Source organism: Peromyscus eremicus, chromosome X, assembly GCF_949786415.1.
Source record: "Peromyscus eremicus chromosome X, PerEre_H2_v1, whole genome shotgun sequence".
Taxonomy (NCBI): Eukaryota; Metazoa; Chordata; class Mammalia; order Rodentia; family Cricetidae; genus Peromyscus; species Peromyscus eremicus.
This window is the reverse complement of record NC_081439.1, coordinates 13120410-13143319: the sequence shown is the minus strand read 5'-3', so window position 1 is coordinate 13143319 and position 22910 is coordinate 13120410. Positions and strand designations below refer to the sequence as shown.

General features: G+C 42.8%; 1 protein-coding gene across 3 annotated transcripts; it reads left to right on the top strand.

Moving 5' to 3' along the window:
• Positions 1–13336: 13336 nt before the first annotated feature.
• On the top strand, positions 13337–20957 carry LOC131899595 (diphosphoinositol polyphosphate phosphohydrolase 3-alpha). Of its 3 annotated transcripts, none has more exons than XM_059251102.1 (2): positions 13337–13846; positions 19539–20957. In XM_059251102.1, coding segments are annotated over exons 1-2 (495 nt in total). In that variant the 5' UTR covers positions 13337–13352; the 3' UTR covers positions 19540–20957. The 3 variants fall into 3 exon arrangements, with proteins under 3 accessions (XP_059107085.1, XP_059107086.1, XP_059107087.1); XM_059251103.1 differs by lacking the exon at positions 19539–20957 and adding an exon at positions 14032–14350; XM_059251104.1 differs by lacking the exon at positions 19539–20957 and having other exon boundaries at positions 13337–13847.
• The last annotated feature ends 1953 nt before the right edge of the window (positions 20958–22910 follow it).

The window sequence follows — 22910 nt, the reverse complement described above, 5'->3', positions numbered from 1 at the left end:
GCATTTTCTTGATAAATGATTGATGCAGGAGGGCCAAGATAATTGTGGGTAGTGCCATCCCTGGACAAGTAGCCCTGGGTTGTATAAAAAAGCAAACTGAGGCATTTTGATCAGTTCCAGCTCAGAAGCCTCTAGGCCCCGTGTCTGAAGTGCATGCTATATTCAGCAATGGGGACCTAGCTTCCACCTTTGGTGGTGGTGGGGTAACAAAGGGCAGTATAAATAGTCTGCAATGCTTTTGTGGTCCCTTGGATAAACCTGACCAACAACTCAAAAGAGAACTTCTCATGCCTGGTGTTGGGGTTTTTTATTAGGTGGTCTTTGGCTTATACCTTGAGGCCTCAACTCTGCACAAAGAACTACTGTCAACTATGGAATGCAGAGAATGGGAGAAATAGTTTTTCCCAGGGAAGAGCACACCACTTGGTTATCAGTACCAGATGATCAGACCTAAAACATGCGTACAAGTAACATCATACAAACTGAGCAGGTTATATTAGGGATATGTATGTATATACATGTATACATACCCATGTAATAAGAACTAATGAAAAAAAGAAACCGAGAGTTTGAAGAGGTTTGAAGGGAGAAAAGAGAGGAAGAAATGATGTAATTATAGTCCAAAAATAAAATAAATAATTAAAAAAAATCAAGCTGAGTAAGCGACAAGGAAGAAGCCAGTAAGAAGTGCTCCTCTGTAGTTCCTACTTCAGTTCCTGCGCCCAGATTTCTGCCATGCCTGAGTTCCTGCCTTGGCTTCCCTCAATGATGGACTATGATGTGGAAATAAAAGGCACATGAATCCTTTTCTCCTCATGGTGCTTTTGGTCACGGTGTTTATCACAGTAAGGGTAAACTAGAACATGAAGCTGGCATTACTCTGAACATAAAAATGAATAAGGAAACCACAAAATATCCAATAATAGAGCAACGTCCTTGATGAACATGAATGCAAATATTCTCAAAACCATTTTTGCACCATGAATAAAGAAGTGTTCCTCTGTCATCTCTATTTTAGTTCCTGCCTCCAGGTTCCTACCCTGCTTGTGCATATTAAGATCAGACACCATGAGCAACTTGGCTTCATTCCAGGGATGCAAAGCTAGTTAGATATACACAAATCTATATGTTGTGATGGTTGATTTTCATTGTCAACTTGAATAGATTTATAATCACCATGTAAGTATCTCTGGGCATGTCTTTCAGGGTGTCTCTAGAAGGATTAACTGAGCAGCAAAGACTCACCCTGAATATGAACCACATCATCCCATGAACTGAGGTATCTGAATCAAATGAAGAAAGCTAGGTGAATATCAGCATTCATCTCTATCTTTTGACTGTGGACCCAATGTTACCAATTGCTTCATGCTCTTGCTGCCATGCCTTCCTCTCCATGATGAGCTGTAGCCTCAGATACTGAAAATAATAACCCATTTCTTGCTTCAGCTGCATTGGTCATGAAATTTGTCACAGCAATGAAAAAGATAACTTAAATGTAATATGTACAGTACATAAATAGATTTAAGGAGAGAAATTATATAGTTATCTTAATAGATGCAGAAGAAGCCTTTGACAAAGGTCCATATCCACAAAGAAACTAGGAACAGAAGGAGCATAACTCTATATAATAAATGTTGTATGGGACAAATCTACAAAATATAAAATTCTGAAAATACTTCCTCTTGAATCAGGCATAACACAGGCATGTCCACACTCACGAATGTTATTCAATACAGAACTCAAAGTCTCATCTAGAACAATTATGACAAGAGAAAGAAATTAAAAATATACAAACAGAAAAGGACCTATCAAATTATTTCTACCTGCAGTTGACACAGTCTTATACTTAAAAGTTCCTAAAGACTCCATCAGAAAACTGTTCATTCTGGTAAACACTTAAAGCAATGTTGCAGGGTATAAATACAAAATCAAACTACAAAAGTAGGCAATCAAAAAGGAAACCTCCCTCCCCCAAAACCTCTCTCACTCTTAATAGCTCCAAAACAAAAGCAAAATGTCTAGTAATAAACCTTACTAGAGAGGTGAAAACTCACCAAAACAAAAACTTTATGACACAAAATCAAGACTGAAGAAGGCACTAGAAATCAGAAAGCCCTTCATACTCATAGATTGGCAGAATTAATACTGTGAAAATATATTACTGAAAGCAATCCACAAACTTAATGCAATCACCATCAAAATACCAATGAGAATCTCCATATAAGAAAAATTATTTCTAAAATGCATATGTAAGCATATAAAACTCCAAATAGCCAAAGTAATTCTAAGCAGGAAGAAGAATGCTTGATACATCACAATATCTGGACATAAATTATACTACACAGCTATAGAAATTTGTTCATCTGTAAAAAAAAATTATGAAATTTGCAGGTAAATTGATGAAATTGGGAAAAATTATACTGAGTGAAGAAACCCAGGCCCAGAAAGACAAATGCTACATGTTCTCCCTTTTATGTGGACGCTAGCCACTAATCTTGAGTTTTATGGTTTTGATTTGGAGTGCTATAGAAGCCAGGAAATTAGAAAGGAGTCACTGAGGTGGGCATTGCATATATGTATTTAGATATTCGTATAAAAGTTTAAGTTGCCATACACAGGGCAATCATTCAAGAAGGCACAGATAACCAGATGAAAATCCTAAACCAAGTTATGTGATGCTACCCCTGGAGCTGTTGTTTACATGTGTCCTAAAGACCCCCAAAATAATTCAAGCTATCGCCATTGTTGTTATTGTTCTTGCTTGCCCACTAGAACTTGATGGTAATTCTCTATTGCATTATTAAGGCCCTTATAGGGAAAGGATGGGGTGCTAGTAGCAAAAGATATAAGAACAGTTGCTCCTCTTAAAGGTTTGAACACTGATTCTGGAGTTATCCTTCAAATTTCTACCTCTGCAAGTGCTGGAAAACCATTGACAGAGCCTTGGTCTGATGAGGTTACTGTTGTAATTTTCACATTTCCTCCTGCCCCCAGGGAATGGAGATCATTGGTTGTCATTAGAATTACGTTACAAAATAAAATTAAGTACCAAAGAATGAGATAAACTCAAACAGAAGCACCATCTACTAAATTGGCCTTACTTTACAAAGCTATTATGTCAATGAAATACAAAGAAAATAAAATATGAAGAATTTTCCAGTCCCAAGACAATTAACACAAACACACAATTAAATAAAACATGAAATACTAGAATGTTTCAATGGCCAAAAATACTGAGAAACTTTCTGTAAAGGAAATTTGCTGGGGAAATTGGCTGCATTTTAATCATTGGTAATGATCATCTAAGCACTGAGTGTAAAAATATTATATGAAGCATAAATTTATATGAAGCATAAATCTAATTAATCTTATCAATAGAAACCAGGAGTCAGATGTTGGGGTAATAACCTGAAAGATCAGAGAAGGAGAAGCAGCTGCCAGTGACTTCTTACCTCTCTGGATGCTCCAACCAAAAGGGGCTGAGACCCTGTTTTCACCTCCCGAGTGCTGGGATTAAAGGTGTGAGCACCACTGCCCAGCTTCTATAGTTAACTAGCGGCTAGCTCTGCCTTCTGATCTCCAGGCAAGCTTTATTTGTCTTTAACCTCTTTGAGATCTGCTGCAAATGACATTTAAAATGTTTAAGTTTTCTGTAATGAACCATGTACCATGCCTAACTGTGACCCCTGAAGTCTCCAAAAGGATGATGGGGCCCACAATGAGGATTCCACCTGGACTGTGATAATGCCACTAAGCTGAAAAACACCACCTAAAGATCAACTTTGGACTACAAACTGCTCAGGACAATTTCAAGGTGGCTAGCTGAGATGGTCCAACCTCACAGACTACTCTAGCCAGGACTAAAGTAAGTCCTGCAATTTTCCATTACAGAGACTGGTCAACAAATGATAGAGCTAGCTCTTCCAGGACTTGAAAATTATCCTAATTTTTTTCAGGATCCCCTAAAGATGCTGTTGAACCCAGATTTTTTTTTAAAAAAGATTTATTTATTTCTTATTATATATAAAGTGTTCAGCCTGCATGTATGCCTGCACACCAGAAGAGGGCACCAGATCTCATTAGAGATGGTTGTGAACAACCATGTGGTTGCCGGGAATTGAACTCAGGACCTCTGGAAGATCAGCCAGCCAGTGCTCTTAACCTCTGAGCCATCTCTCCAGACCAAATAAAGACCCCTAGAGACAGATGCTTTATTAACTTTAGTTTTTCTAAATGCTAATGAGAAAGGAACGACAGATGAAGAGAGACATTGGATAATAGAAAAAAAACTACTGAATTAAGTCAGCCTGCACACTTTATAGATGTGTTGACCTCAGAATGGAAACCAGGATATGTGTTATGTTGGGGAAGAGGTTTTGTTTTTGTTTCCACAAGAGAAGAAATGCTATTGATACCATCAAAATTGATAAAGATTACATTCGAACAAGAACTGGATGTGTGATACGCTGTGGGCTCACAGTACACATTAGGCCCCAAGTAATACATACGATGTTGAAGATTTCTGGACCCATTATCAAATCATTATCTATTGCAAGATATTGCAAGCATGGGATATTTAGGGAGAGCAAGGCAAAGAATGATTATATAGAATTGTGTACAGAGGTGGCAAAAGTATACCAAGGAGAAAAGCACAGCTTTCAATTACTGAGCTGCATGGTAGATACCACCATGGAGGAGATAGAGAGTTGGGGGCATAATGGACACTGTACTGGCTACTTTTATGTCACCTTGACATAAGCATGAATCACTGGAGTGGAGGAAGCCTCAAATGGGAAAATGTCTCCATAAGATTGGGCACTATGCAAGCCTGTAGGTCATTTTCTTAATTAGTGATTGATGGGGGATGCATAAGCCATTGTAGGAGGGGCCACTCCTGAGCTGGAGGTCCTGGTTTCTATGGGAAAACAGGCTAAGCAAGCCAGGAAGCAGGACCCCTCCGTTGCTTCTGCATCAGCTCTTGCCTCAGTTTCCTGACCTGTTTGAGTTCCTGTCCTGACTTCCTTTGATGATGGAGAGTGATGTAGAAATGTAAGCGAAGTAAATAACCCTTTCCTCCCCAAGTTGCTTTGGAACATTGTGTTTCAACACAGCAATAAACAGGAAAAACGCAGTTTTGAGAGAATTTGATTGCACAGTTTCAGGTTGTGCTAGCATATGTTTAGATTGTATAATCATTCATTATTTATCTCCATGTACTTGTTTTGTGTACTTATCACTGAAAGTACAATTTTGTTGGGTGTTTTTACTCTTTTGGGGGCCCACCATCCAGCCCCAAAATAAATCACAGGTGGAGGCTTATTATTACTTATGAATGCCCATCTTTAGCTTGACTTAGTTTTTAGCCAGCTTTTCTTAAGTTAGCCTGTCTACCTTTTCCTCTGGGCTTTTCCCATTGTCTTATTTCTGTAAATCTTACTCTTATGCCTTGGCTTGCTGTGTAGCTGGGTGGCTAGCCCCTGGAGTCCTTCTCATTCTCTGGCTCCTAGATCTCTCCTCCCAGTTTTCTCCTTCTATATATACTCTCTGCCTTCCAGACCCACCTATCCTTTCTCCTGCCTTGCCATTGGCTGTTCAGTTCTTTATTAGACCATCAGGTGTTTTAGACAGGCACAGTAACACAGCTTCACAGAGTTAAACAAATGCAACATAAACAAAAGTAACACACCTTAAAATAATAATCTACTACAGGAGAAAAAAGGGGGTGCAGTGGTAGAACTGGTCTCAGACATGGGAAACACTAAGATTTGAAGGAGGGACTTCATAATGCCTGTATGAAGAAGGAACTGATTTCTGCTCATCACACGAAAGGGCTGGAGGCAGATACTTCTGCAGAGTCTCAGATAAGATCCCTACCTAGTGACAAGTCAGCCTCACCTTTGGGGAATCTAACCTAAGAGTTCAAATGATCCATGGCAGACATTGGACCTGTGGAGCCCAGAAAAGAAATGAGTGCTATTTAAGTCCCTAAAGTGGAACTGATTTTTCATGTAGTTGTAAAAAGTAAGAAACAGTCATTGCCGTTATTGCTGTATTGAATATGCTATGGTTAAAATAATTCTGTGAACAACCCTCTGTTGGAGAGAATGATGAACTAACTTTTGGCTCAGGCATAATCATGTTTGGCTCTCCACGGTGTAGACTCACACGGGTACAGCCAGGAGGACTGTGGGGAATTCTCAATATTGTGGATGGAGATTCATTACAATATATAGCAATGAACGGGCAGCACGAAGATGGGCCCATAGTGGATGGGGAGGACAGGGATGATAGAGGTGGCTCTCAGGCCCTATCCTTTAAATGAGGTGGAGCTGGCAGTTCCATGGCCTCCTGCGGGGCAACAGCAGACAAGCAAAGCAAGATGCACAGGAACTTCGGGGAGGGCTCTGAGTTAAAGGGAATTGATTATGAAGGGTCTGGTGTGAGAGACATTCCCCAAGAGTCAGAGTCAGGGAGAAAGGCTGCAATCAAAAACTCAGTGTTGCTGATCTCATAAATAGTCAGTCTGTCTCTGTCTGTCTCTCTATCTGTCTCTCTCTGTCTCTGTCTCTCTCTGTCTCTCTCTCTGTCTCTCTGTCTCTCTGTCTCTCTCTGTCTCTGTCTCTCTGTCTCTGTCTCTGTCTCTCTCTCTCTCTCTCTCTCTCTCTCTCTCTCTCTCTGTGTGTGTGTGTGTAGCATCACATGAATAAATGCTGGATTGATCAAACCATATACAAACCTTTAAAACCCAATGGATTAACATCTGCATGCATGGTTTTCTACACTATGACAGTTGCACATGGCCTTAATGGCCATACACCCCCATGTGAACCACAGAGACTGCAACAAAGTCCATGAAAAAAGGGGAATTCCTCCAGCATTTCCCAGCTAAGGATTGCTTTGGCTAGGTCTGGAAAAATGAGGATGGTATGGGTTGCCTTGGGTCTCCTTTTAGACATTCATGCTTGCTGCCTAAACACTTAAGGATGTGAATTAGAAGATACAATCATTTATTACTTCTTCCTGCTAAATTTTTATCATTTTCTACTTTGATCATTTTATTTGAAAAACATAGATGAGTTTCATAAGTACTGCCAAACACAATGTTTCAGAAACCAAGAGGTTCTTAGAAAGGCTGACTTGAGTATGGAAGTTAACTATTCACTGACAGCAGAAGCTGCTGAAAATTTGGAATTATGCTAAATATAGAAATTCCTCTTGTGTCATAGGCTCTATTGAAGGCCCTGTGGTTGAACTGCTGTGGTGTGACCATTGAGGCCATATGCAGCTGTCACAGTGCAGAAAACTATGTATGCACATTCCATCAGACACAGAAACCAACGCTGTAAGAATCTGTGCTCCTCTGAAGCAGGCAGGACATGAATAGAGCAAGCCTTCCATCTCTCTAACAGTGCCAGGGACTGTGCCCTTTCCGTAACACAGTGGGAATCAGTGTGGACTTCAGCAGCCTTTGGTCAATGGGGCTGGAGGGAGTGTTCAATAGGAGGAGATTCTGAGAGGCTGAGGACAAGGAGGAATCCCTGCATGGGCTGAGGAGCCAGAGCAGCCAGAATGGGAACAGCACTGAGACAGGAGCTGGGGAAGCTCAGGGGACCTCCTGAGCTGGAGGCTTCCTGGGCAGTCCATTCTGCGGACCCCGGAATTTGACATCATGTACCTGCCTAGCAGCTGCTGGATACTGAAGCATCACATAGGCATCAAATCTTAATGTCATCCCTCCCCATATGCAATGACGCTATCTTCTTCAAAGGATTCTAAGATTGGACAAAAGAAGATGCATGCAACACCTACTGCAGTATACATGCTGAGCACTGTCTCTAAATATTAGTCTCGGGTTTATGTTGTTAGTAATAACAGGGCTTTTTTGTTTATTTAATATTAGAAATTGTTTTCTCCTCTACAAAACATCACATTAGTCACAAAAGGCAGCGAAGAAGCTTCTCTGATTACACAGTGATTCAACCTGCAATCACATCAGGAATGCTGGGGTCTTTTGTGTTCCAGCCATTGTATCCCCGAGGGAACGTTTGATGAATTACCTACTGGAGATCCACTATACAGCCACTGCCATTCCCCCAGAGAGAAAAAGGTGTGTGTGGTACACATAGAACAGAGAACTGGGGGGGCAGGTGTGGATGTTGATGTGAAAGGCACACACCCCCACCTTCTTGTGTGAAAAGACATATGGAGAGATGCCCCAGGTTTAAGGAAACTTCATTTCATGCAACTCACAGACTCAAGAGGAAAGATCCTTTGGGAGCCATGGAACTTTGTTCACAAAATTTATTCAGTCGATGTGTTTTGAGTCCTTGGTAGACACTAGGGCTCAGGGACTATGCTGGCTCAACAGGAAGAAAGGGCATGTTTCAGGGTAGCACCAAGCCTTACACTCCCCTCACCAAGCAGACAGAGAGCCATAGGACCATTCATGGGAGCTATGATAGAAGAGAAGCCAAGGGGAACTTTCAAATTCAAGGCCAGAGAGCAGAACTCCTGCACAATGGGAGTGAGCATAAGGTCCCAAAAGTCTCTTGGAAGAGTTGGGCTTCCTGAGGGACTTGCCCCATTTCATAGATGAGAACTATTGAGGGCAATGGTATGAGCTTCTCTGAGGAGGAAGACTAGCCACTAAGCAAAATCCTTTTCTAGACTGATGATAGAATCAGACATCTTCTTTTGGCTATCATTCCATGTTATCTTGCAGGGGTAACTGGCCTTTCAAAGTGTGAAGTAACATGGCAAGGAGCCACAGGTGTTATTACCGGGAACCCTGGAGGTACTCAGAGGCTTTTAAAAAGAAAACAGATGGCAAGGAGTACATGAAAATGGAAAATACCTTTCAATGAAGTCAGCAATCCTTACCAAAGTGAACTCTTCCCCCCAAGAAGACAGCTATGAACATCAAGCTAAACCACAGCCGACTTCAGCTCTGTACAAAAGTCTTTAGTGAGGGCAAGGTGATTTCAAGAGAGTGCAGGTATGGGAGACACTACACCTGAAGTACAGCTTCCCCTCTAAGCCTTCCCCTTTTCTTTATTCAAATGGATACAATAATTGACTGCCTCCCTTAATTTCTGGGTTGACAGATGTATAGGATAAGTGGGTGACTGGAGAGCTTGCCAGATACAGGGTAATCAACAAATATCACATGGCTTAATCTCACACCCTTCCTTCTCATTCCATGGGAAGTTAAATGCCAACCCCTTGAAGCAGAGGTAATGGGTATACTGGGACAACCATTCTGTCTGTTTTTCATTGGATTCTGAGCACCATTTATGGTTACATGTTCTATCAGGTAGCCCTTGTGTGTGACAAAACGCTCCAAGAAAACAGTACTGTAAAACAGCAATTCCTTATTTTGCTCAAGAATTCTGCAGTCAATTTCGGCTGGGCTCCAATGAGAGCTTTTCCTGCCATCCTTGGCTCGGCTTCCTTAATCATCTCTGGAATCATCTCTGGCAACAGCCCTGTTGTCTGCCTGGCTACGCCGGTGGATGAATGGTCTGCAATGACCATCTTCCACATTTATTGAGTGACTTGGTTTATGCTTGCTGGGATGAGTGGGATGAACTGGCCCTTGGGTCTCTCGTGGTCCACGCAGCCTCTGCTGCTTCACATTACTCTCAAAGTGTTTCAAGCACTAAAACACAGGCAGATCCCCCAGGACAAGCACTTTCAAGTTGGCTTGCTTCAAGTGACTTACATGGCAAAGGCCAGAGACAAGGCCAAAGGGACAGGCACACTTCCCAGTTGTTAGCAGTCTACTACCTCAGAGATCTGTGACCTGCCCTGATTGTCATGAGGAAGAAACTGAAATTTCGACAAGTCATACCTTGCAAGGCTGTTGTCTTAAAAATGACCTTCGTATTTCTGGTGTCTTTACACTGGGTCAGCTCACCACAGAATCCTTTTTTTTTCTTTTGCTGTTATACAGTCTTCAACTCACTTTTTGCTACTGACCTCCTTCACTGTTCTTGCACTTCCTTTCACTGTTTTCCTGAGATCTTTTTCTTCTCATGCAGGCCAAGTCTTGAGCATTCATATTTAGGCTCAACTGTCTTTGCACAATCCAAAAAGTCATAAACAATACTGAAGTCAGTTATCTCGACACCAACAAAATGGGTTCTGACTCCAGCTACGATGATAAAACATCTGGTGTGGTCCTTCACATTTTGTCTAGTTTTCCCTGAATTTCTTTTCCTTCATTAGTGTTGCCTTTCTAGGGTGAAGGCCATCAAAGGCCATTTCTTTCTTCTACAGTAGACAGATGGTCATGAAATGCACATTCTGGTCTGGATAGTTACTGTGTCATTCTTTTTTTTTTTTTTTTTTTTCCGAGACAGGGTTTCTCTGTGTAGTTTTGCGCCTTTCCTGGAACTCACTTGGTAGCCCAGGCTGGCCTCGAACTCACAGAGATACTGTGTCATTCTTGATGGTGGTGACCCTCAAGCAGCAAGGAGGCAAGAGCTCCCTGGCTTTGGTTTAATCAGACAGTTGTGATCTCCTAAGCTTGCCACAGATCCCAGCCCAATCTGCTAGCTTTACGCCTGTGTCCCCTGCTTTACTCAAGGCACTATTCAGTGTCTAAGAAGAACTTGGGACATTTTCCACTATTATTAGGCCTAAACTGAGTTTTTACGACTTCTTGTCTTTTTCATGTGCTTTCTGTTCGTTGATATTGCCCATTTGAATGTCTGTGTTGCAACAGTCTTTTCCATGTGATTGCAGTCACTACACAGGAAAGCAAGCCACTGTTCTTATAAATACTGACATTCCATTCTTTAGTTAACAGGAAAAAAAATAGGTCTACATTTTACCTAAGAATAGATCACCCACAAATCAAATCACATGAATCTTTTAACCAGAATAGTAGACTTTGATCTCTCACAATCTCATTTCACCAGTTCAGAGCTTCTTAAGAAACATTTAAGAATACTGGTTGTAACCGGCATATTCTCTGCTTTTATCTGGTTAACGGCAATCCTTTGTGTGTCTACACCACGGAAGGTGCTTGCTAGCTCTCTTTTCCTACTTTGTCTTTAATCACAGGTTGATCCTCTCCAAAGGTCTTTGACCATTCTTTCCTACGTACCATATCTTCAGTAGCAATAGTATCTCTCTACAAGCCAGTGTCTCCACCTGCATCTGCCCGTACTCTCCGCACAGACCACAGCAGTCATTTACAAAAGTCGTACCTGGCCAAGATAGCTCAGGCATTTGTTATCCACTTTCATTGTTGTTCCTGATTTAACCGGGACGGAAAATGTTGTTCAGTTGATACTCGAAATCTGCCCTGTGTGTGTGTCACAGCCACCGCCCAAGTTTTCCGAGATTACTTCCCTTTGATGGAACTGTTTTCCTTTCCAAAGCAGGGTTCTATTAACCTTTAACCCACCCCAGGACCCGCTTGATAGCACTTGAGTGCTGGTGAGAGAGAGACAAAAAATCCTAAAACGATGGGGGAGACATTCAGTATACCCTGAAATCTAAAAGTCTACAACAGAGAAGGAATGAGAGAAACATTAGAGAAAAATAATAAAAAAGTATGGTTGAAGTTTTGTGTTAATTTTGGACTCTGGGAAGCTGCTTCTCTGGCAAGAGGTCAGTGTGATCAAAGCACACTGACCTTTGCAATCTCCAAAGGAAAACCACTGGGCCAGGGCAATGGCTCACTACTTAAAGTGCTTGGGGCTCCAGCTTGAGGAGCTGAGTTCTGATCCACACCACCCACATACAAGCCAGGCTGCAATCCCAGTGCCAGGGAGCCTCTAGAAACTGAGACTCTGAATTCCTGGGGCTTTCTGGTCTAGTGCAGCCTAATTGTGGAAAACCTGTCCCCAAAGTCATAATGGTGGGAGAGCAATGGAAGCAGTGGAGGAAGAAACCTTTGCCCACCTTGGGCCTACACCTGTTCAGAGTACACACACACACACACACACACACACACACACACACACACACACACACTTGTTTTCAAGGATCACCAAAGCCCTGGATGCTCATCTGTGAGCAGGCCAGGAAAGGGTACAGTGTGTGAGGATGGAGGCTCTGACAGGGAATCCACGACTTTGTGGGGGTGCTGCTCCAGAAACAACTTGCACTGGGGTTGAAACAAGGGTTGTGATAAGGAGTCCCGGGGGTCCATAACTGGAAAACTGAGGAACAGAGAGGCTATGCCAAATGGGAACAGGGTTTGTGTGCAAGTGTTTAAGACTAGGGCTGAGCCAAGATGGTTGACAAGCCGCAGAAGAGAACCTGTTGAAGAAAGCAAGCTGCATGTGACTCAGCAAAGATTATTCTGGCAAGACTGCCATTGGTCATTCTGGCGACACCCTGCCTTCTGCCTAGAAATAAGGCAAGTGCTGTTCATAATGGGAGAGGATGATGACGCGGACCTCGACCCTGCTGCCTGTGCCTTTCACGGGGGTGGGCGGGGGGGGGGGATGGGAGGGAGGCTGGCCCCCGCCGCTGCCATGTCTGGCCCACACTCACACGTGGTGGGGACCCTGCGCAATGTCACAATGGGGTGCACCTCCCCAGCGCACAGGGCGCTAGAAGCTTCCCAGGCACAGCGGTGAGGGGCGCCTGCGCAGTGAGCCAGTGGCGTCGCGCGTTGCGGGAGTCGAAAGACCCCCGCCTCCGCCCCTCGCCCTCCGCCGCGCGCGCGCACGCGGGCCCGGCCACGCGCGCGCACGCGCCTCACCTCGCTCAACCCCTGCCTGGGCAGCCGGGCGGCAGAGCGAGCGCGCGAGCGCGGACAGGCAAGCAGGCAAGCGGGCAAGCGGCAAGCGGGTAAGCAGGCAAGCGGGTGGGCGGGCAAGCGGGTAAGCAGGCGGGCAAGCGGGCAAGTGGGCAAGCGGATGGGCGGGCAAGCCGGTAAGCAGGCGGGCAAGCGGGTAAGCAGGCGGGCGGGCGGGCAGGCGGGCAAGCGGGTAAGCAGGCGGGCAGGCGGGCAAGCGGGTAAGCAGGCAGGCGGGCGGGCGGGGACCGCGCACGGTCCAGTCGGGGGGCTGTGCGGAGGCGCGGGCTCTGGGCTCCCGGCTCCAGGCGGCGGAAGCGGCGCCTCCAATCAGGCGGCGGGCTCGCGACCCTCGGCGTACCCGGCCGGCGCTGCCCTCCCCGGACCGACTGACGCGCCGGCTCGCCCCCGCCCCCGCGCCCGCCCCCGCCTAGTCTCCCCGGGCTCGGGCTCGGCTCAGACTCCGCTCTGCTCTTCTCTTCTGCAGTCCTCGCTCTCCCTGCCCGCAGCAGCAGCAGCAGCAGCGGCGGCCCGCTCAGCAGCTGCAAGCGACCACACACAGTTGGCGGCAGCGGCGGCAGCGGCGGCGGCGAGGATGAAGTGCAAGCCGAACCAGACGCGGACCTACGACCCCGAGGGCTTCAAGAAGCGCGCCGCGTGCCTGTGCTTCCGCAGCGAGCGCGAAGACGAGGTGCTCCTGGTGAGCAGCAGCCGCTACCCCGACCGCTGGATCGTGCCCGGCGGGGGCATGGAGCCCGAGGAGGAGCCGGACGGCGCGGCGGTGCGCGAGGTGTACGAGGAGGCGGGAGTCAAGGGGAAGTTGGGCCGGCTGCTTGGCGTCTTTGAGCAGAACCAGGACCGCAAGCACCGGACCTACGTGTTCGTGCTCACCGTCACCGAGCTGCTGGAGGATTGGGAAGACTCGGTCAGCATCGGCAGGAAGCGAGAGTGGTTCAAGATCGAAGATGCCATCAAGGTCCTCCAGTGCCACAAGCCCGTGCATGCCGAGTACCTGGAGAAACTGAAGCTGGGCGGCTCCCCATCTAATGGAAACTCGGCCGCCCCGTCCCCGCCGGAGAGCGAGCCCTAGTATGTACCGCTCCCGCCCGCCCGGACTCCCGCCTGTCGCCTCCCCGCACTTGCCTCCTGCCTGCCTGCCTGCCAGGAGAGCACCTCTCCTGCCCTGTGCGCCTGCACGGGCAGGAGGGAGGCTTCTTTTGTTTCCTTGGCAGGCAGACCTCTGAATCACGCTTGCAAACTGTCTCTGTTGCCAGGCGCTGTTTGCAGACAATTTGCACGTTTTTTCACATGCTTTTCTAATCGCTTCTTGGTGACACTGTAAAAATCTTGCGGTTAGCCAGAGCTGCATGGGATTTCGTGAAAGGTGCCTTAACTGCTTGCCCTGCTCTTCATAGAGGGTGTGCTTTTGTATGCGTGTGTGTATGGGTGCGTGTCTGTCTGCCCTGTGATGTTTTTGTTTGGGTGGTGTTTTTTTCCTAAACACCCTTTACATGTGTTTGTGCGTGAGTGTGCGTGCGTGCTTTTGATGTCAGGCTTGTGGTTTCTTAGTGGAGGCCTTTAGAGTTCTACCAGCTGGTGGGGCGGGGGATGGCGGGGGATGGGGTGGGGGGCATCTTTTTATGTTTTTCCCCTTGTTTTCTCATTCACAGCGTTGGTTCTTGGCAGTGAGCCATTCTTGGTAAACGTTGACTCAAGCGATTTGTTTGAAATTAAAATAAGAAAAAGAAAAATTTGAGACTTTACATCTTTCTTTTCTGCATACAGTACTTTTAGACCTCAAAACGTCATCTAACATGCCTAGGACAGAAGCTTCCTGTATTTTCCTATGACAGAAAACCATTTTAATTTTCAAGAAAATTTTACAGTTGACTTTTCACTACTGGACATTTTAAATCAGTAGTGAGGAATCACCAACTTTAGAATTTTCTTGAAAATTAAAATGGTTATGTCCATTTCCTATATAATTTACAAGGGGAAGCCCGGCGGTGGTGGCGCACGCCTTTAATCCCAGCACTCAGGAGGCAGAGAGCCAGGAGGATCTCTGTGAGTTCGAGGCCAGCCTGGGCTACAGAGTGAGTTCCAGGACAGGCTCCAAAGCTACACAGAGAAATCCTGTCTCCAAAAACAAAAACAAAAACAAAAATACAAGGGGTTGCCCGGATAGACAGGATATTTCTAGAGACTTGCTAATAAGATACTTTTGATCAGGGTAATTCTATTTATACAATAGTTTTAGCCCACTCATCCAACAGCTTCCAACCCCCAGCACCTTTTTGGATCCTCTTTTAAAAACTGTGCTTTTCTCAGTGTATGTTCATTGTGAAAGTAATCTATACTTGAATTTAGTGACTTCCCAGTTGAAATTCCCTGCCCCTCGGTCACCGCAGGAATGGAATCTTTTATGGTGATTGCATATTTGCAATCCTTCAGACCACTTCCATTCCTTATATTCCTGTTGCTCAGCTGTTGACATACTTCTCAAACTGTGAAGACACATGAACCACCGAGTGAAGGTTTCATTTCTTCCGATAAACCTTCTGGTTGTACTGTTGTTGCTCTTGATACTTGTTTGAAATAAGGAGCCACCTCTAAATATGTCATTGTGTCTTCTGGAACTCTCCTCAGGTCCCCTGCCATATCTGTTTAGGTATCTAGAAGGCACTTTTAAAAGATAATATTAAAGACTGGAAAGATCATTCCATATTTAACAGGAGCATTTTTAAGAAACATCTCCAATGAGGACAATGAATGTACTTGGGGAAAAATGACCATGTTAAAGAACTAAAATCACTTGAGTTAGAGCTGTTTACTTTTTTTTTTTTTTTTTTTTTTTTTTTTTTTTTTTTTTTTTTTTCCGAGACAGGGTTTCTCTGTGTAGTTTTGCGCCTTTCCTGGAACTCACTCTGTAGACCAGGCTGGCCTCGAACTCACAGAGATCCGCCTGGCTCTGCCTCCCGAATGCTGGGATTAAAGGCGTGCGCCACCACCGCCCGGCGAGCTGTTTACTTTTTATTAGCTTATTTTGAAAAAAAATCTCAGACTATATTTTCATCATGCTCTTTCCCCTACCCCAAGCCCTCCCAGGAGCTCCTCACCCCCCAACCCACACTCCACTCCGTGCTTTCTTTCTTGCTCAGAAACCAAGGAAACAAACACAAACACCAGATCATAAAAGCACACAAAATAACATGGGGTCCATTTTGTGTTGCTCAACTATTCCTGAGCATGAGGCCTAAGCTGGAGTTGGGTTGAAAGAGGCAGTGTCACACACACACACACACACACACACACACACACACACACACACACACACGTCCCACCACCCCACCACCCCCGCCTAGAGAAAACAGATTTTCTCTCTCCCAGCAGGTATCAACTGCAAATAGCTTCTTGGTTAGGGGTGGGACTTTGTGCCCACTTCCCCTTCTCCATGCTGGGATTGTGTCTCCCTTGAATTTGGGCAGGCCTTGTGCATGCTGTCACAGGCTCTGTGAGCTCACATGTACTTCAGTCCTGTTGTGTGGGGGGGAGATGCTGTTTCTTTGGTGTCATCCACCACTTACGACTCTTACAATCAATCCATTGCCTCCTCTTCCCTATAGATTCCTGAGCCTTGAGGAGGGCTGTTTGATAAAGATAGCACATTCATTGCTCTCAAATTACATTTTTAGAACATAATTACTGCTAAAAATTTAATGGGGCACCATCTTTTTAAAATTTCATTAATGTACAAATCAATGTGTAAACAATTTGTACTTCATGAACACATAAAAAATATCAGTATGCAGCTCCTGGAATTCATAGTTTCTAACACCAAAGCCATTATATTTTCCTCATCACTATACTGGGTTTCTGCCCTTTAATACCAGAGATAATTTTGGTTTTGAACCCTATGTATAATTTGTTCTTATTGCCTTTTTGTGTGATTTATATTCAGAGCATTCAAATGTTTTTTTCTCCATTTGGCTTTTTGTTATTTCACAATTAATATTGTTTTAAGCTTCTAAAAGTAGGGTCCTTGCATTTTCTGAAGAAATGTGGTTTCCCTTTATGAAAAATTTTACTTCATATTTAAAATATAACTCCTAATTTCCAAAATATACTTTAATCAAAATATACTTTGACCAAAGGAAAGAGTATATGACTAATTTGAAGCATTTATTTATTTATTTATTTATTTTTTGGTTTTTCGAGACAGGGTTTCTCTGTGTAGCTTTGCGCCTTTCCTGGAACTCACTTGGTAGCCCAGGCTGGCCGCGAACTCACAGAGATCCGCCTGGCTCTGCCTCCCGAGTGCTGGGATTAAAGGCGTGCGCCACCACTGCCCGGCTTCAAAATTACTTTTACTAGTTAAAAAGTTTCTAGTAGATTCTGCAATTTTATTTCCATTAACATTAACTTCAATATTGACATTACAGATATAATGAATTTGGCTTTATGGATATTTCTTTTTATAAAAATCTTAGAAACCCTGTCAGAAATGCAATAGAGGCTTTACTTGCTATTACTAGAGTCAGCAATATGTCATCCTTTAAAATTACATTTATTTGTGTGTATGTGCATATACATGCACGTATGTGTGTGTGTGTGTAGCTATAGAGGTCAAAGGACTTCAAGGTGTGGGAGTGGTGGTCTATTCTTTCACCACGCAGGGTCAGGAAACAGAACTCATGTAGTCAGGGTTGGTCACAAGTGCCTTTACACACTGAGCCATCCTGTAGATCCTCTTAGTGCATTTTTAAATTATGCATAATCAAAAGTGTATTCATAATCCATTATTAAGAATTGTTTGCCTATAAATATACTGTGAATTATTTTTCTCTTCAAGAGTTTGTCAGTAGTTCCAGATTTAAACAGGTAATTGGGGATAGTATACTAATTCTACCAGTCAGTCCTCCAAAAGCTGTTTAACAACTGGGTATTTTTCCAAGAGTGCTAAGTCATTTTATATAGTATTTATGATTATACTAATATACAACCAAATTTTACATCCATCTTTCAATTGAAAAGGGAAGATCACTCCATCAGATAATTGTGATTTGCAGATATGAATTAGAAGTTTAATTCCCATACTTTTTTTGCTAACATGTATTATCTATTTATTTATTTTTTTAATTTTATAATTTGATTTAATTTTACATATCAGCCACGGATTCCCCTGTCCTCCCTCCTCCTGCCCCCCTCCGCCTTCCCCCCCAGCCCACCCCCCCATTCCCATCTCCTCCAGGGCAAGGACTGCCCTGGGGATTCAGCTCAATCTGGTAGATTCAGTCCAGGCAGGTCCAGTCCCCTCCTCCCAGGCTGAGCTAAGTGTCCCTACATAAGCACCAGGTTCCAAACAGCCAGCTCATGCACTGAGGACAGGTCCTGGTCCCACTGCCTGGATACCTCCCAAACAGCTAATCAACTGTCTCACTATCCAGAGGGCCTGATCCAGTTGGGGGCTCCTCAGCTATTGGTTCATAGAAAGACAAACATGGTATGTACTCACTCATAGGAGGATACTAGATGTAAAACAAAGGATGACTAGACTGCTATTTCCCATACACTTTATAAATAGCTTTCATTTTCCACTTTTCAAGTATTTTGTTGGTAACTAGGGATTTTTTTCCCAGAACCTCATGCATGCTGAGCATGTACTGAACTACTTAGCTCCACTCACAGCCCCATGGTAAAGTGTTTTGTTCTTCCTGATGTACACAGGAAACATGTTAATATAGGTTTGTATATATACTGGAAACGTAATCTTGCCTATACTTTAGAAACAAACTAAAGACAGGAAATTGACTTGTATAATCCATTTGCTTTATTATTCTGTATAGATTCACTTGGGATGATTAATAAGGTTTTTTCATTGAACAGTATGGTTTCATTTCTCTAAGATTGCCTTACAGGATGTAGATGAAAATTGTCCCTGAGCAGAACTTTTACTTTCAGGCTTACTATTTTCCTGGTAGCCCTCTCCTGATATGACACTGTATGTGACATAGTTAAACAGTTCTGAGCAAACAGAACTATGAGAGGTCAGTATGGCCACAAGAGGTTTTTATGAGAGAACGGGAGGTGATAGAAACTACACCAGGACTTGGAAGTTAGACCTAATTGCAGTTCTTACACTAAATCTGTCATTGTAGATGATACAAATAGATACTGTTGTAAACATCTCCAATGAGATGGTCTTTTAACTGAATTAAGAAACACACTTCTGCCGGGCGGTGGTGGCGCACGCCTTTAATCCCAGCACTCGGGGAGGCAGAGCCAGGCGGATCTCTGTGAGTTCGAGGCCAGCCTGGGCTACCAAGTGAGTTCCAGGAAAAGGTGCAAAGCTACACAGAGAAACCCTGTCTTGAAAAACCAAAAAAAAAAAAATAAAAATAAAAATAAGAAAAGAAACACACTTCTGTGTAATGGTTAACAGTTTGTTGGACTTAACCAATTTGAATTACTCCTGTAAGTCTAGACTCTAGTTTACAAGGTAGAATTCATGAATTTTTTTTTTGCATCTTAATTTCCAATTCCCCTTTGGTATCACTGGTTTCACAATTTTTTGAAAGAGAGAATGGGAATGTGTGTGTATGTGTGTACATGTACCTGTAATTCCCTTAACTGCTGATCGAGGTTCACATTGCATTTGCCTTAGAGCCTGCATGGGCTTTCTAATGCCAAATGATTGGTGCACCTAATATGTCCTTAATAACTGTGCTGCTTGGAAGAATTGTAAATATACACCTGCAAACTGTATGTTTGTTTCTTTTTCCAGATGAACAGAAACCATGTTCCAGATTACACTGAAATAAAATCATTGATGTGAATCCAGTATTCAGTGGTATTGTCAAGTTCACCGGAGCACTTTTAAGGTTCCCTGGAAGACCGCCCATCTGGTTTTCCTTCTACATCTTGGAACACTCCTCTGTCTATTTTACCAACATTTTTTGCTCTGGTTGTTGTACTATTGTATGTGAGCGGACTTAATTCAGCACCTATAGCCTTTTGTTGTGCTTTTCTGATGTGTCTGCCTTCTTCATTAGACTATTACCTTTGAGAGCAACGACTATTTTTCCTTACTCTGCATATTGTGCATCCAAGACACTACTTGAAATATGGTTGGCATCACTGGAGGTCTTTGATTCAATTAATATTTTGTAATCTCTTTGTGGCAAAGCATTTCCCTCCCAATCTGGTGCTAGTAGAGTATCTGCTGTCTCAGCACCATGTGTGTGGCTCATGTGTATTAGGTGTTTCGTAAACATTTCAGGACAGTTGAAGATGTTCCAGGACAAGAATTAGTACTCATTTTATGTCATATCATACAATGGCTGGTACGGTTTTAATATTATGCCATCGCTGAGGGTAACATTTTATAGAATTAGTCCTTCATGTAACAACTTTAGTGTTTTTGTACTGTTGTTAATTTGCTTAAAATTTTATTCAAAAATATCACTTGCTATAAAGGTAATTGTAAAGACACTACAATGAAAACCTATTGTGAGTTTTTATAAAAATAAATTTTAAAATAATATACAAATAATACATTTAATTTTTTGCAATGCTCTATTTCTTAAATGTCAACATTTCCTTGCAGAAAAATGCTGTTTTTTTTTAATTTTAAAGATTCAATATTCTGTAATATTTGATGGTGAGCATGAAGAATACCCGCTTTTAAAGCAGTTTTCAAAGCTCATTATGCCATTTCATTGCCTAAGTGTCTTTTGCCTCTCTCACTGTTTCTGTTGCCTGTGGTTCTCATCCCTTTCCTAGCTTCTCAGTACCACATGCTTTCTGCATGTAAAATTGCAAAGGGCTGAGAGTGCTAAATTGGTGTGATTTAGAAAGGCTTCAGGGAGAAAGACTACTGTAAAAGAGGAACCCAAAATGAAGAATTTAAATGAGGGAGCTTGGGTCAACTCTTTCCAGAGGAGTAAGTTTATGATAACGACAAGGAAATTTTACGGAGTTTTGCCACAGGGTGTGTGATGTCAATACTCTTATTCAGCTCATTACAAGGGTTCCAAAGAGGTACTAATATGGCTGTTGTGTTTTACTTTTTCATTATAAACCATTATATTGGGAAAGGCTTGAACTCCACTTTAGTGTAAACATCCTTCCTCATGGTACCAGTGAAATGTATTGTGTCCCCATATCCTACAGACTTTGAAATAAAACCACATCTTATCATTTACTGGAGTTTCTATTTGTGATATGTACTGTGGTTTTGCTTTCTAAAGAAGCCCATATCTTTTAGAAAACTGTACTGAAAATTTAAAGATATGCTACTGTTATTTGCTTCAATATAATCAGGGTGGTATAAGTTTGTATATAGATGAAACAAGATTGGCTCTGATTTGATAATTGTTGGAGCTGTGTGATAGATGTTTGAGAATTCATTATTCTCTATACTTTTGTATATGTTTGAAATTTTCCGTAATAAAAATTGGAAAGATGTATGCCTTAGAGTTTACTAGTAGGCCACCTCTCTCTTTCAGAGTCTAAGTATGGATGGCTGGTCAGAATAATAATTCACAGAAAGATAAAACTTTATTCTAAAAAGCTAGGTTTTCTTCCTGAGCTACATGTGTTGCTAACTACTGGTTTCTTTCCAAGAAGTTTTTTCTTGGAAGACTTCCAGTTAACCTGTGCAAAAGGATCTTAGTTCACCCAGTATGTAGTATATGAGCAGGATGTAAGTTAAAGTGCAAAAGGAACAACACTCACTGTATAATCTCTGTTTATATATATATATATATATATATATATATATATATATATATATATATATATATATATATATAATGTATGTGTACTGCATGAGGTCACCAGATCCCCTAAATTGGGGCTAAGGATATTTTGTAAGCTGCCAATTTGGCGCTGGGAACCGAAATCAAGTCCTTTGCAAGAACAGCAAGTGCTCTTAACTGCTGAGCCATCTCTCCAGTCCCGCAATTTTCTTTGAAAATAACATTTTAATTCATCTTCATAAAATTCTGAAAATGAAAAATGAGTTAAAAAATCACGCATAATCCCTCTTTCCAGAGATAACCAAGCTTTTTAAAAAGGCAAGTTTCAGTCTTGATTCTTTGCATATAATCTAATGTACTATATGATTATATATTACACACACATAGATAGATAGATAGATAGATAGATAGATAGATAGATAGATAGATAGATCTCCACTAGAATATTTACAAAAAGTCCATGATGTTTCTATTTTAATCACATTCCACACTGACACATTGCTCTTCCTTAGAAAGTTTAGGCTGCTGCTAAGGCCACTATTAAGTTTGTATTGCTTCTGACATGCACAAATACAGGAAACAAAACATAAAACTTGGGTCTGAACTCTAGATACACTATTTACAAATTCTTGGTGCAAGACAAAGTAGGTCAATTGTGCTGTGTGTGTGTGTGTGTGTGTGTGTGTGTGTGTGTGTCAGTGTCTTAATATCTTCACACACGAAGCTCTGAAGCCACAGGTCTTAAAGTAGTCAGTTCAGATGGCATAATAGCTGGTGTCAATCATCAGCTTAGAATCGTATGGGAATTGGGCCTCTGGACAAGTCTGTGGGGATCTGTATTGATGAGGTTAACTGAGGTAGAAAGACCTGCACACTGTGTGTGGAAACATTCCTTGATTGAAATTCTGGACTATGTAAGTAGCCAAAGCCGAGCAACAGCAAACATCCATTCCTGCCTGGTTCTTGATTTCAGACATCATAACCAGCAGCTTCAAGCTCATGCTGCCTTGACTTCCCCATTATGATGAGACTATACTGTTCCATGCTTTTTCATTGGAGCCACCAGGACCAGCTCCCAAATCATGACACAGAGACTTATTAATTTTGAATGCTCAGCCTAGCTTAAGCTCTTTGCTGGCTAGCTCTTTTAACTTAAATTAACCTGTTTAATCTGCCTTTTGCCTCAGAACTTATTACCTTCCTTCTGTATAACTTACTTTCACTGCTTCTCTGGCTAGCTGGAGGTGTGTCCCTCATTCTCTCATTCTTCTCTCTCTTTGAGCCTATATTTCTCCTCCTATTTGTTCTGCCAGCCCCGCCTATCCTTTCTCCTATCTAGGTATCGGCTAGTCAGCTCTTTATCAGACCAATCAGGTGCCTTCAGCAGGCAAGGTGAA